General features: G+C 41.7%; 1 protein-coding gene across 1 annotated transcript in view; it reads right to left on the bottom strand.

The window, feature by feature from the left end:
* Positions 1-1,581: 1,581 nt before the first annotated feature.
* Positions 1,582-15,755, bottom strand: part of TSHR (thyroid stimulating hormone receptor) — a 47,287-nt gene continuing 33,113 nt past the window's right edge. Inside the window, exons 9-10 of the mRNA XM_009905284.2 lie at positions 4,463-4,651; positions 1,582-2,992 (exon numbers count right to left, since the gene is read on the bottom strand). Of these exons, the coding sequence (XP_009903586.2) occupies positions 1,582-2,992; positions 4,463-4,651 (1,600 nt within the window). The remainder of the gene's footprint in view (positions 2,993-4,462; positions 4,652-15,755) is intronic.

The raw sequence follows: 15,755 nt of genomic DNA on the forward strand, positions 1-15,755 counted from the left end.
AGCCAAAGTTTCAACCAATATTCTCCATTCTCATGGTAAGCCTTTTAAATAGATGCGTGAAATGATCAGTGGCAATCTTAGCAGCAGTCCTACAGGAGTGAGTCTCTACAGTTGGCTGAGAACAGGTCGGCTACTGCTTCACTAACCAGACACTTAGGCTGTACAAACTGGTGTGCAGAGCAGATCCTGCCTTGTGTCCTGATGGCTGCAGGAGATGTAGAGAGCTAGGCCCTGGTTCATTTGTATGCTCTGTCCCCATCTAGCAGCAGCTATACTAGAATGCTTTAGTGCTTCTCTGAAGTAAAAGAAAGAGTTTTTCCTTGAGTCTGAGCTTGAATTTCCTTAAGCACAGTGCAGAGAATATATATTTAAGCTACAGAAAGGCTGTGGCCAACCAGAACTTAACTGTGTGGTTTATGTAGTTGTACTGCAGACATTACGTGAGTCAGAGAACAGATCGCACTACAAGGTGGACAGGCATTCTTAAAGCATATTGGATGAACTAATGGTTAGCATTCTGTTCAGTAACTGAAGTGCATGAAGTAACCTAAAGGCACGACCTGCTCCCTTTGTCTAAGTGTACATCTAAGGCACCTTACCAGCAACTGCTGAAAGGAAAGACCTATCTCTGTAAGAGAGGGCCAAGTGAGAATAACAGTAGTGGTGAGAAAGCAGTAGTTACAGGTGTTCAACATCATAAATGTGCTCAAATTAAACAGTACTGGAGCCAGGTAAGAATGGATAATTAGGAGAAAATTTAGTACAATCCTAAGTTTCAGCCATCAAAAATCCAGACATTACTAATTTGACTGGCTAGGCTGGCCTTGAAAACAAATCCAAACTAAACCATCTCCTAAGTAAGTTTAGCAAAGAGGGAGAGAAGGTTAGTAAGGGAATTTTTGCAGGACACATGCCCTAGTGTTTCTTACCTGTTCTGAATAGCCATGAGATCAATGCTATTTAACTTTTACCACAGTAAAGACAATATGAAGAGGCTTTTTTTCTCCCCCTCACCTAACTAAACCAAGAACTGCAAACAGAGGACTACCTTTGTTTTAGCTTAGGATGGCAGAAAGAGAAGGAATCTCTTCCATTTTAGGCCCTGGTGGAAGTTATAAAAACTTGCTGTTAGAAAAGCAATTGAACCTCTTGATACATAGGCAGTTGGCATTTGAAAACTTCAACCTCTATTTTTTTAAAATCTAATTTTAATTATAAAACTTCATGTCCTCTTTGTGGCCATACCCCCATGTTTTGTGTTTTGCCTCCTGTTTCCTTAAGTTTTTTAGATGAGGGTATATTTTACATTTAATGAGTTCATACATTAATTTTCTTGTTTAGAGAGGGCATTCACATCTACTTCCATTATTATCATCACAACAGTAGCTTTTTGCCTGCACTGATAGGGGTGTGGGACAAAGGTTCAAATGAGTGGCATGTCTAAAAGAAGACCACTCTGAAGGTACTTTCAGAGATCGCAATGGGTAAGCTAGGGAGAAAGGCTATGGAGAATATGCTATCTTCTCATTTGATTCTCTGTTTGTAGATCCACTTCTCGACCAGATGGTGGCTGTGACACTTTTATAACTCAGTTTGCTTGCGTTCTTCCATAAGTATTTGGTTCTGCGTTGCTACAGCAGGAAGGTAATCATTGGCTGGCTCTTGAATGCTTGTAAGAATCTGACCTATTCCTCGACTGATTCTCTGTCCATAAGAGCTGCTGCTGTTTTTAGCTGAGATTGTCTGACCTCTGTAGACTTGAGCCTGATGCTTACATATGCCAAACTTGCTTAGCAAGATAAACACATCTCTTCGGAAAGCTTTGGTGAAAATAGCATAAAGAAAGGGGTTTGCACAAGAATTGAGTGGGTAGAAGAGTACCAGCAAAATCTTGGAATTGGTGACAGTTATCAGTGGCTTGTTCATAATGGCAGATAAAGCATGGAAAGAAATAGGAGCCATGCACAGGAAGTCAGTGAAAATCAACACAGCCATCCGCTTAGCAATTTTGGTGTCTTTGTCCCCTGACTTATACTGAGGGTTCCGCACAGTGAGGTAGATTTTGATGTAGCAAGCACAAATGATGACAAAAGCAACAATGTTACATATTAAAACAAAGACAACATAGGCTTCAGCTACCAGTGTTTCAGTGTCCATAGGCAAGCAGATGCTGACTTTGCCATAGCTGCTGACGCCAACAAGTGGCAAAAGAGCAAGAAGGAAGCATGAAAGCCACCCTCCCAGCATGATCATCGAGGCATGCCGGAGGCGAATCTTTCGATCTGGGCGCATAGCGAAAGTGATGGCATACCAGCGCTCCAGGGTGATCACAGTCAGAGTGTACACAGAAAGCTCACTAGCAAAGACTGTGAAAAAGCCAGCTGTGTTGCAACCAGGCCCGGTCTGCCACTCTATTGCGTGGTTATAGTACTCTGACCTGGTGTAGAGATCCACTGAAGCAATGAGGAGGAGGTACAGCCCCATGCAAAAATCAGCAAAGGCCAAGTTACACATCAGAAAGCGTGGCACAGTCAGTTTATAATGGCTGGTGAGAAGGATGAAAAGGACAAAAATGTTACCTAGGATGGCCAGCAGGTTCACAAACCACACCACAATCCTCAGAAATTGATACCCCATTATATCCTCACAGGGATTAAACTCATCAGGCTCTGGAGTGCATATTACATCTTCATTGCCTCCACAGACAGAATAGTCATAATGACTGTCAAAGGTCTGGACGTCTTCCACTTGAGGGTTCTTGAGCTCTTGGCCAAACCCAAGATTTCCTTCTTCATGCTCTTCCAAAAAGAAGTAGTAATGGGAATTTTCTTGAAAATCTGTGAACTTGTCATCTTTGTCATACCTAGTGTCAGTCTGGTCTGTGTATTCTTCTGCATAATCGTTGTAAAACAGACCTCTGAGAGCTCGGACTGATCTTCTCTTACGAAAGCTGTAACTGCCACTCTCGTTGCACGTCAGGTACTCCAGGATTCTGAAAGAGTAGAGGGGGAAATCACCACTGGCATTTTAGTCTGCCTGGAGTACAGTGAGTAACCAAAGGGAACCCTTCAGTTCACCATGAGGGAAAACAGCTCTGAAAACGTGATCAGGTAAATTTCTGTTAACAGAACTTGTAGGGTGCAATAAGCCTGAGTGTTTCTGGGCTTTTGTTTAAAAAAACCAAACTCCACCACAACAACAAAAAACCCAACTATATTTTCCCTTTCTCTCATGCTTTCAGCTATCCCCAGTAGTAATTTGGCTTTTTTGGCATCCATAATCCCTCTTCCTTCATGGGATCTACATTGTAGTAGCTTATAAGAGTTTTACCTACTGCTTATATATTCTTAGATAATACACACAGTATTACTTCTTTGGTTTTGCTCACAGATCAATCCAGCATTTTAATTTTTGTGCTGTGTATTTGCTGTAGGTGCTTTGCAGCTAACTAGCAGTGTAATGCTTGGGAATACTGAACATCATTGTGTGATTCACTTTTTGTAGCTGAAAACTGTTCATATTTTCATTAGGAAAAAAAGAAAACTGCGATTTGGCATAAATTTTACCACTGTGATCCACTGTCACATAGCTTTTGGTATTTCTCATTTCCAGGTGAGCAGAATTCAAAATGGCATGCAATTTGAGATTATATACAGTTCAGTCTGGTAAGGAGGAGAAAGTTCTTCCCAGAGAGAGTTGTTAGCCATTGGAATAGGCTGCCCGTGGAGGTGGTGCAGTCACCGTCCCTGGAGGTGTTCAAAAGGGGATTGGATGTGGCACTCGGTGCCATGGTCTAGTAGTCATGAGGTGTTGGGTGACAGGTTGGACTTGATGATCTTTGAGGTCTTTTCCAACATTATTGATTCTATGATTCTAATATACAATGCATTCCGAGCACAAATTCTGCAATACTGAAGTCAGGGGCTATCTTCCTAAGTCAGGCACTGGCCTGGATAAGAATTGTCTAAACATTATTACATTTGGGAGAAATGAGCAATGGATTTGCATTCTGCAGTAAAATTCTGCTAATCACAGTAAGTCATCCTCCTTTCCTGCCCTGCCACCCTCTCCCACCACAGGGACACAGTGCACCAAGACATCTTTAAATGTATTTGTTTTCTTTCCAAAAGCTCTCCACATCTGGTCTGATGGGGGGGCTGGAAATCCTGGCAAAACAGAATGTGAAATAATTTGTCTATAAAGCTATTACAGAATAATTCTGAGGTTGTTTTTTTTCAGTTAGAAAACAGGAGATGTGAGGCCATAACCCTGCTGTTGTAAAAGGCCCTGCAAATTATTATATCAGAATTTCTTCTGTTAGTTGCAATTCTAATTTATGTTTCAAAGAATACCTAGGAAAAAAGAAGTCACAAAAGTACCAATAGATGTAATTTTACATGCATAGTAAAACATTGTCTTCACTTAAATACTTGAAAATTGATTTCAGGTTAGTGAAACTCACTCGCTGCTTTTCTTCCAGCTCTTGAAAGCACAGCAGTGACTTGGATATGATAGGTCAGCTCGCATTAGCTGAAGAAATATCTTTGCAGCTGGTAATTTCTTTAAAGTCCATGTATTTTTGGCCATTAATTCTTTAAGGCTTTCCAGTCCTTTGGCTGGAAGCTTAGCAATTGCTGTTCTGGAGACATCTCTGGGTAAAAGAACAAAAAGACAAGTGTCACAATATTCAGTGACTGAATCAGACTTTCTTCAGATTCTCACAGTAGTTAGGGACTTTCATCCAATGCTGCAGCAAAAGTAAAATTCAGAGGAGGTGGGGATTTCATATCACAGAGTGGTAGGTTGGAAGGGACCTTTGGAGATCTAGTACAAGATCCCTGGTAAAACAGGCTTGCCTAGATCAGGTTGCATGGAAGGACATTCAGGCAGGTTTCAAAAGTCTCCAGAGGAGACTCCACAGCCTTACTCCACATTGCTCTACTGCACTCAAGAGTAAAGATGTTTTTCCTTAAGTTCAAGTGAAACCTCATGTGTTCTACTTTGCGCCCATTTCCCCTTCTCCTATTACTGGGCAACATTGAAAGGAGCTCAGCCCCATTCTCATGACCTCTATCCTTTAGGTATTTATATCCATTTAAAAGATCCACAGGTCTCTCAGCCTCATAAGACAGATCCTTCAGTCCTCTAATCATCTTTGTGGCCCTCTGTTGAACTCTCCCCAGTGGTTCCCTATCCTTCTTGAATTGGGTAACCCAGAACTGGATACAACACTCCAAATGCAAATGCAACCTCACCAGAGCAGAGTAGAGGAGGAGGAGAACCTCCCTCAACCTGCTGGACACATTGTTCTTAATGCACTCCAGAATACCATTGGCCTTCTTGGTCACAAGGGCACATTGCTGTCTTACAGTGAACTTGTCCACCAGGTCCTTCACCACAGAGCAGCTTATCACTTTGCTACAGTGTGAATTCTTCCTGTGATTTTCTCTGTATTTTAAATCTCTTGTCTCTGATTGTCTCATAGTGCATAATATGAATAAGAAATACCAAGACTTTTAAAGTTAAAACTTTAAAGCCAACCAGATACAAAACATAAGTTTAAAACATTCTCTCAAGAGGTCACATTTGCTACCCTAGAGCTATTTTGACCTCTTTAGACTCATAATTACTAAAACAATGTTCTTCATAAACTGAAAATTAAATCTTCTCCATCCTGAAACTCTCAGAAAATGTACTGTTATGTTTGCTGCTTTCTGAGTCCACCTCAGCAGGTACATTGCACAGTTTGTGGGGCAGGTGGATTCCCTTTAGAACTAGCAGGTGAATGTCATCTGGTCCTGCTTGTGCTTTCCACTATTTGTTTTCTTTGTCCCAAAGTCTCCCCTACTGACACTTGAAGTCAAGATGTTTTCTCAGAGTTGTACTCTGTAAAGAAGCTAACCTGTAAAAAAAAAATGTTCTAGTGTAGGAGTATTGTTTGAGCACTTTCACCACAAACACCCTAATAATATATAATAAATAATTCCACTTTGTTCTGTGCATTGTTTCCCAAGAGGAGTATTCTTATCCCTCCAAAAAGCTCACCTACTCACTGGTGTCTTGCACCTAAAAGAAGATTATTACTAATTTCAGGATTTAAACAAATTGTTCTAAAACATTTGGGGTTTGCTCTGCCTTTTTCTTTTTTGTTTGTTTGTTTGTTTTTTAATTTGCTTATACTTCCATTAGAAATTGCCTCCTCTTTCTGTATGACAGCTTTTCTACTTCTAATAGCTTTTTTTTGCTGTGGTACATATTTGAATACGTCACAACTAGTTGATTGCATCCACATCAACTTCTTGTTTTGTTCTTCTGGAGTCCTTTTTGACTGTTACATGTTTCTACCAAGACCTTAATTGTCTCTTAGAAGAGTCTGAATACTGCCTGCTATCATTTTATCTTTTAAAGGATCACAGAATAGTTGAGCTTCTAGATCATCCAGTTTGACCTCCCTTCTCCATGTCGCCTGAGCCAGATTGCTTTGAGCTGTGTCCTGTTGACTTCTCAGCATCTCCATTACTGGAGACTTCTCAGTGTCTCCACAACAGGAGACTCCATAGCCTTACTAAGCAATGTGATTCAGCATTCAACCACCCTCCACAGTAAAGAAGTTTCCTCTTTTGTTGAAATGGACTCTCCTGTGTTTCAGTTTGGGCCTTTTGCCCTGTGTCCTGTCTCTGGACACCACTAAGGAGACCCTGGCTCCATTTTCCTGATTCCATGCCTGCCTTCCTTCAAGTATTTATACAAACTGATAAGATTCTCTTTACTCTTCTCCAGATAACATTTCCAACTGTCTGATCCCACCCTGCTATGACAAATGCTCCAGTCCCTTAATCAACTTAGTGGCCATCTCCTCTTTTCTTTTCATGAATTTCCTCAGTTTATAGAGCTCTTCCTCTGAAGCAAAACATCTTGGTAAACTAGATCTTACCAAGACAAGGCTGGCCTTTCAGCAACCCCCATGGGTCTCCACCAAGTCCTCATGCAGGTGGCAGCTACCTGCAGGAAGGGAACATGGTTAAAGATTGTATAATGGGAGATGTAAGACTTTTTGAAAGGGAAATGACACCTCACAAACTCTTGATAGTTCTTTGAAGATGTTCTGGCCCAAGCATTTGGAGGAGGAGGATCCTGTTCATGCAATTAATTGGGATTTCTAAAAAGCCTCAGCAAAATCAGGTATCAATAGCTGCCAAAGTAACATGTAATGTGACAAGAATGTCTCTCCTGGATTAATTGAAACAGTGAAAGAGTGGGTGAAAAGCCTGGAAACAGGCGGAAGAATGGAAAATGAACTGGTATCTGAATATATACATCACTGCAGAAGCGGCCCACAGATACTAGGCAGTGCTGGTGCTGCCGAAATGTTCATAAACAATGTGGAAAAAGAATGAGAGCAGCTTCAGGAAAGCTTGTTTCTCACATAGAACAATATAGGGTAGTGAAAGCTAAAGGTGATTGTCTAAATAAACAGAAGGATACTGCAATACCAAGTGTCTGAGCAGTAAAATAACGGACATAATTCAATGTTGACTATACATGGCTGATAATGGGGTTTAGTTTACCTAGCACTTTGGGAATATCATTGCAAATGTCAGCTTGGTGCTGTTTAGTAAACTTAAAAGCAAATAGAATGCTATGAACTTTCAGTAAATGCATTGAGAATAGAAAACCTTCACTTTGTAAATCTAATTTGACTGCATCTTAAATACTAGGTGCAGTTCCAGAAGCACCATATGCAGTTTACAGTAAGAGCACAGAAAGCTACAGCAGTGATGACTGAAAGTATCAAATTGCTTTTACTTAGGGTAATAAGGAGCCAGATAAGGAGTTTTCTATTGGGAAGAGCTAGGACTGGAAGCAGCAAGAGACAATAGATGTCATACATATTGGAAAGAAAGTGATTTGGAATAATTATTCACTCTTGTGATAGGAGTTTTTGGGCACCCAAGGATGTAAGGCAAGAAACTTAAAAATGGTGTAACTTTTTCACAAAGTTGCATCTTAAATGGTGAAAGTCTGTGCAGGCCAAATTACAAGGTAACAAGAAGGACAGTATCTCTTTTTGGTTTAGTGTCATTCGCATTTCCATCAGAACTGACTGGATCAGGAGGAGCATCCTGAGGGACAAGGGCTTGTGCTTTGCAGAAAGGAGCCTCTCTGGGATCAGGTGTTTGCAGAGGAGGGAGCTGCAGCCCAGGGAGAGCTGCAAACAGAAGGCAGAAATCGACTCAGGGCTCAGGTGGTAGAAACAATTTCCCAGTGAGCAGAGAGGAACCTCCAAAGTCTGTGGTTCTCAGTGTGTTATCAAGTGATGTTAAGAAGTCTGAAAGAAAGATCTGAACGTCTGAAAGAAAGATCTGTTCAGTGAAAAGAATGGGCCTGGAAGAATTAGTTATAAGAGCACATAGTTCTCATTCTCTCTTACCAAATCCTTTGAAGCCTTTGATGCATGGGTATATGAGTGTGCATTTAAGCAATCAGGCATTGCAGCCTTTATTTTCAAAATCCATGTGTTTTTTTTTTAAATGGGAAGTTTGGGGAGAAGATACAGACACAGATGTCTTGACATTTTAGCTGGTTTAGGATTAATCCTGTTGCTAACGATAGATGCTTGGTCATATCCATGACCCATATTAAGTACAATAGCTCAGAAGTTTGGAAGTTTCCCAGATCCCCAGTTTGGGAAGTCCCTAAATTACTGGTAAGGTGTCTGTTACCAAGAGGTCTTGTGACATCTCCATACTGCTGCAAATGGAAAAGCTTCCTGGGGTTCTGGTGATAATTTGTCTCCCAGTGGAAGATAACTTCTCAGTTATCCTATCTAGGCTCACATTTTGCTGGAGACAAAGACTGTGCCAACTGACCATAGGAAAGCCCAGGACTGACAGGGAGTTTTTTTACCTAACCACTCCAGTCTTGATGATTAACTGTTCAGATTCAGTTTATTTCAAGCAGATTAACAGCTGTCTTCAAACTAGAAAGCACAGGATTGAAAAGGTTTCAAATAATAACTGATCTTCAGAGTGGTGTGGATCCAAGTAGTGGATTCATGCATACAGCAAATACTTTTTCCTAAAGGACTTTTTGTTCTATGTAATTATATGATCAGTCTTGATTTTGGGCTGCTCAGAAAAATGGGAACTGGATGCAGTTATGTCAGCCTCCTAAACATCTAGTAATATGGATTTACATTTACACTGCACAGGAGAGTGTCTTTCTGCTACTACTGACCTATAGCTTAAAGAAACACAGAAAATGGGCAAGAAATCAGATAGAATGTTCAAGAGGATCTGTCTCAAATCAAAGTGTCTGTAAAAGAGATTAGACAGGAAACTGGTAAAATTGAATGATAAGAAGGTCTGGATGGTTTTTGCAAAATGTTTTGAAGCAACTCAAGGAGATGGTTGAATTAGTAAAAGGGGTGTATAAGCTCCAAATTAGTCCCTTGCAGGAAGGCAGGAGATGAGCCACCAAATAACATGATACACATGGAGGGAGTCAGTTTGTAAAGAGATTTTGTGAAAACAGGTTCTGGCTTTCAAAACTCTCCAAGTGTTTTGGTTAAGATCTGCTCAGTGTCTCCCAAGACTTCCACAAGACCTTTGACAAATGCCCACAAAGGGTGATATGGAAACCAGGTAGCCATACTATTTGCAGGAAACGTCAAATATACGAGATTATAGTAACCTGCTAGCAAAATTCACTACTATCTAGATCCAGACCAGACTTTATTATGTAATTAGTCACTGTCTAGAGCTTGCTCAGGTACTGGATGTGGTCCCTCAGCAAGAGTGTAGAGCTCTACACTATGGAGTGTAACAGCAACCAAAGTGCATTCAACCAATCTTAACATTGTGGCTTGTTAACTGTCTTGGTTTTTCCTCACGTATTTTCTTATAAATCTTCTGTGGCATTTCTAGGCTGTTGTTTACCTTATATGAAATTTACACGTTAGATTGAGTGTTGCAGAGACAGCAGAGAGCTTCAGATGAATGTAGGAATAAAATACAGTTTGTGATTAAAGAGGTGTTGCTGTCTGAACCAGCTGTGAATAGAATAGACCAGACCAGACCAGGTTGGAAAGACCTTCAAGATAATCGCGTCCAACCCATCAACCAATCCAACCCACCTAATCAACTAACCCATGGCACCAAGCACCCCATCAAGTCTCCTCCTGAACACCTCCAATGATGGTGACTCCACCACCTCCCCAGGCAGCCCATTCCAATGGTCAATCACTCTCTCTGTATTGAACGTCTTCCTAACGTCCAGCCTAAACCTCCCCTGGTGCAGCCTGAGACTGTGTCCTCTTGTTCTATTCTCTATACAAGTATTAAACAGATATTTAGCTGCTCAGATTTTTTGCTTTGGTTTTTTCCCCTCAGGTTATCATTTTTTGGTCTAATTCTTTAAGTCAGAAGTTCAGAACTAGCTATATGAGATAGTAGCTTCTGTCAGTAATCTTTTTCACAGCTGGAAACATGAAATTGCAGTATGAAATCAAGTAACAACAAGAATTTGAAAGACACATAATTGAGAAAATGAGACCGAATGCATCATGGTACTGTTGGGAACTGAAACCTAATCATGTATAGATTTCTAAGTACTGCAATACTGCAACACTTTAAAAAGCATTAAATATATAACTTGTGGGCTTTAGAGTGCACATATTATTTCTATCTACTGCAAGATTATTTAAATCTATGAAGTTGTAGTGTTTGGTTACCAGCATGTTGCTTGAAGACTTGCTTGCACCCAGTAACAGAACAGAACCTCCTAAGGTAAGACTCTGTCCTAAATTAGGAAATGATGTTTTGAAGAGCACTTCTGTTTCCTAGAGATAATTAGTTACATGTATTTTGTGTGATAATTGGTGATGTTTTGAATTTGGACTGTATGTTTCGCAAAAGCATATTATGTAATGAGCCTGATTGTGGTTTTTGTTGAACTTGTGCTCTAGGTAGCAGGTCTTGTTGGTGCATTCAGTACATTAGGTCAACCGAGTTGTTGAATCCTAGCCAAGACTTCATTTTCAGGTGGAGCAGTGTATTGTCATTATGTTCTATTCTGTGATTCAGAGTATGTGGCTATGGCTTGGATTTGTGCTGAAAACAGAATGGATAACACAGGAATATTTTCATTGTCACTCTTTCACAGAAGGAATGGTCAGGCATGAGAATGGGCTGCCCAGGGAGGAGGTGATGGAATCACCAGCCCTGGATGTGTTTAAAGGTGATTTGGATGAGGTGCTTGGGGATATGGGTTGGGGGTGAACCTTGTAGAGTAGGGTTATCAGTTGGGCATGGTAATCCTGAGGGTCTTTTCCAACCTGAATGTTTCGCGATGATCTTGAAGGTCTCTTCCAACCTGGTTTATTCTATGTATTCTATGTATTCTATGTATTCTATGTATTCTGTGTTGCTTACACAAAGTCAAAGCCTTTTCTGATTCTCACACCAGTCCACCAGCAAATAGGCTGGGTGTATACAAGAAGCTGGTAGTGGATACAGCCAGGACAGGTGACCCCAACTGGCCAAAGGGATATTCCAGACCATATGTCTGTGAACAGAGAAGGACTTGTGGGTAATGTAATGGCTAAGGGCACAGAAATCATAAAATGATAGTGTTAATGATTGTTGGAGTGAATCATGGAACTGCCACCTTGGGCTTCCAGTAGGGAAACTTTGGCCTGTTTTGGAGACCAGTCAACAGAGTCCCTGGGGAGGCAGTCCTGAAGGGCCAAGGAATCCAGAAAGGCTGCACATTCTTTAAGGAAGACTTAAATAAATCTGGATTCAGCTGATAACAAGAAAAGCTTCTACAAATATATTAGCAACAAAAGGATGAGTAAGGGGAAATCTTTAACCTTTATTAGATGCAGGGGGAGCATAGTGGTCAAGGATGAAGAAAAGGCTGAGGTACTCAGTAGCTTCTTTGCATTAGTCTTTAGTAGTAAGACCAATTGTTCACTGGATACCTACCCTTCTGAGCTGGAAGATAGGGATAGGGAGCAGAATGAAGCCCCCATAATCTAAGAGGACATGACTAGCAACTCACTGCACCATTTAGACACAAGTCTATTGAACTGGATGGCATACACCCAAGGGTACTGAGGGAGCTGGCAGGAGTGCTCAGCAAGCTACTTTCAATTGCTTATCAGCAGTCCTGACTAACCAGAGTGTTCCAGCTGACTGGAGATCGGTAAAATGTGGTGCCCATCTACGAGAATGGCTGGAAGGAGGATCTGGGAAACTGCAGGTCTGTCAGTCTGACCTTGGTGCTAGGAAGCTCATGAAGCAGATGATCCTGAGTGTCATTATGCAGCATGTCCAAGGCAACCAGTCTGCGATCAAGCCCAGTCTGCATGACAGTTCCCGAAAGACACGCACTGCTCAACAAACCTGATTTCCTTCTATGACAGTCACCTACTTAGTGGATGAGGGAAAGGCTGTGGATGTTGTTTACCTGGAAGTTAGTAAAGCATTTGACACTGTCTTCCTCCTGGAGAAACTGACTGCTCACGGGCTGGATGTGTGGACACTGCACTGGGTAAAAAACTGTCTGGATGGCCAGGCCCAAAGGATGGTGGTGAATGAAGTTAAATCCAGTTATCAGCCAGTCTCTGGTGGTGTTCCCCAGCACTCACTATCTGGGCTAGTTCTCTTTGATACCTTCATCACAGGTTGGACTTGATGATCTTTGAGGTCTCTTCCAACCTTGGTGATACTGTGGTAAGTCATCTAGATGAGGGGATTGAGGGCACACTCAGTAACTTTGCAGATGACGCTAAGCCGGGAAGGAGTGTTGATCTACTCGAGAGTAGAAAAGCTCTACAGAAAGGTCCTGGACAGCCTGTATCAATGGGCTGAGGCCTGTTCTATGAGGTATAACAAGCCAGATGCCAGGTCTTGCACTTTGGTCACAACAACCCCATGTGATGCTACAGGCTTGGAGCTGAGTGGCTGGGAAGCTGCACAGCAGAGGAAAACCTGGGGGTGAACACAAGCCAGTGGTGTGCCCAGGCCAGCAGCATCTTGGCTTCTATCAGGAATAGCATCACCAGCAGGACTAGGGAAGTGATTGGGCCCCTGTACATAGCACTTGAATACTGTGTTCAGTTTTGGGGCCTTCACAATAAGAGAGATATTGAAGTACTGCAGCATGTCCAGAGAAGGGCAATAAAGCTGGTGAAGGGTCTGGAGAATTGACTTTCTGAGGAGCAGCTGCAGGACCTGTGGTTGTTTAGTCTGGAGAAAAGGAAGCTGAGGGGAGATCTTATCACTCTTTACAACTCTCTGAAAGGTTATGGCAAGGTGAGATTGGTCTCTTCTCCCTAGCAACAAATGATAGAACAAGAGGGAATGGCCTCAAGTTGTACCAGGGGAGGTTTAGACTGGATATTAGAAGAAACTTCTTTACTGAAGTGTAAAGATGCTGGAATAGGCTCCCCTAGGATTCCCTAGGTGGTTGAATCCCCATCCTTGGAGGTGTTTAAAAGATATGTAGATGTGATGTTAAGGGACATGGTTTAGCACCAGACTTGGTAGTTACATAATGGTTGATGATCTTAGAGGTTTTTTCCAACCAAACCAATTCTATGATTCTCTATTACATCATGGTCATCAGTAAAACCTGAGTGGAATTTTGCCAGGGCTTTCACCAGTAAGGGACTGGCTGGCCATCAGTCAGTTGCTGGTGAGCAATCATGTTTGTTACATCACTTGTTTTTAATTTGGTTTGGTTTGGGATTTGCACACACACACTTCCTCCCTGCATTGTGTGTTGTTTTTTGTTTTGGTTTGGCTTGGCTTTGGTTTTGTTTTGGTTTTATCTGTTAGGGGGTTTTTTGGTTGGTTGGTTTGGTGTTTTGCTTTTTGGTTTTTTTTTTGTTGCTTGTTGGTTGGCTGGTTTGGTTTGTCTGTTGGTGGTTTTCCCCCCCCTACTTTTTAAAAACAAATTGAACTGTCTCTGTCTCAAGCCATGAGTTTTCTCACTGTTAGCTTTCTTGTTCTCTCCCCTATCCCACCGGGTGTCAGACTTCAACCACAACATCTTCCTGAAGTCTTTATCTTTGGGCTAGCAAAGCAAAGGATTGTGATGTGAGTACTCTGACTTTTTAATCACTGTTGATTAACTGTTGCTTACATGCCATTTTATGCCTTCTGTCATTGAGAAGCTACAATACCACATCTCTATTTAATGATAAATATTACTAGGACTATTGTTAGTCATGAGGTATAACATTGAACTGGGAGATGAATAACTGTCTGCTTAACCTGCAAATGTAAAACCCATCCTGAATTTGAGGGTCAATTACATCTGGGCGAGCAGAAAAACTCTGGAAAAATTTTAAGTCATTTGAGAAATCTAACTTGAAAATAGAGTGAGAAATAAGATCTTTAGTTACACATCTGTGTCCTAGGAATTCCTCTCTTGCCCCTAAACCAAGAGGTTTGGTGTAGCTCATATACCTCAATGCTAGCCATTGCAGAGCGAACTTACCTGGCAACATTATTGTAGCATATGATTACCCTACAGCCCTTTGCAGCATGTAATAACTTCTTCACCTGTCTATTGTAACAACAGTACTGGTGCTTTAAATGCCCACAGTAATCCCAAGAATCAAATTCTGTGCTGCTGCAAGCTCTCACCTCCCTTAGGTTTAAAATCCTGAGTTTTGTCTTCTGCCATCCCTAGGAAGGAGGTTTTCAACCCATCATGCTACTTGCAGCCTCAGAGGAAAGATGTGCAGTGACTCCCAACATAATAGCAAAGTGTATCTTCATCTTGCTTTGAGACTGTGTATTTATTGTGACAAAGTAGTATCAAACGGAAATAAGGTGTCCACATAAAGTTACATCTTAAGGGCCAGGAACAAAATAAGAAAGGGCTTCTCTAGTGCCATGTGCAATATTAAGAAGGCGGCTTTATTAGCCAAATTCTAATCAAAAAGGCTTTCTCAGCACCAGTACAGCCTCTCAGGCAGCTCTTTGACAATAAGCAGGTCAGGAGTGGGTGGCCTGAGCCCTCCTGAAAGCAGAAGCAGTGGAAATGAAAATTCTCCAACTAGCAGGGAGGAAGAGGGGCACCAACCACCACAAGGGATCCCAGAACAGGAGATTTAACAGCCCCTTTGTGAGCTTTTCCAAGTTTCCCTCCTGATCTCTTGCCTTCTACTTCTAGAACACCCTCTTTCACTGCCTAGATGGCCAGTTCTCTTTCTTATGGTGGACTAGGGCCTTCTTTTTGTCCAGAGTGTTTGATTTCTAAGACATGGTCAGAAAATACTACCTTTTCACTGCTGTCTCAGGATCTGGCCACTCATGGTACAACTAAGGTCTGTCCCTCAGGTGATTTAGTGATAAGAAGGGAAAAAAAAGGCATATTAGACCTTGACAGTATCTTGAGTGCCACAGTGCAGTATATTACTGCTTTTATGTATTCTTCTTATGCATGCTTGCATCCCAAGGACTTCGCAACTTCAAATGAATACATAGAATACATAGAATACATAGAATAAACCAGGTTGGAAGAGACCTTCAAGATCATCGCGTCCAACCCATCAACCAATCCAACTCCGCCCAAGCAACTAACCCACAGCACCAAGTACCCCGTCAAGTCTTCTCCTAAAAACCTCCAGTGATGGTGACTCCACCACCTCCCCAGGCAGCCCATTCCAATGTGCAATCACTCTTTCTGTATAGAACTTTTTTCTAACATCCAGCCTGTATCTCCCCTGGCGCAGCCTG

The sequence above is a fragment of the Dryobates pubescens genome, chromosome 5 (genome assembly GCF_014839835.1).
Source record: "Dryobates pubescens isolate bDryPub1 chromosome 5, bDryPub1.pri, whole genome shotgun sequence".
Classification (NCBI taxonomy): Eukaryota; Metazoa; Chordata; class Aves; order Piciformes; family Picidae; genus Dryobates; species Dryobates pubescens.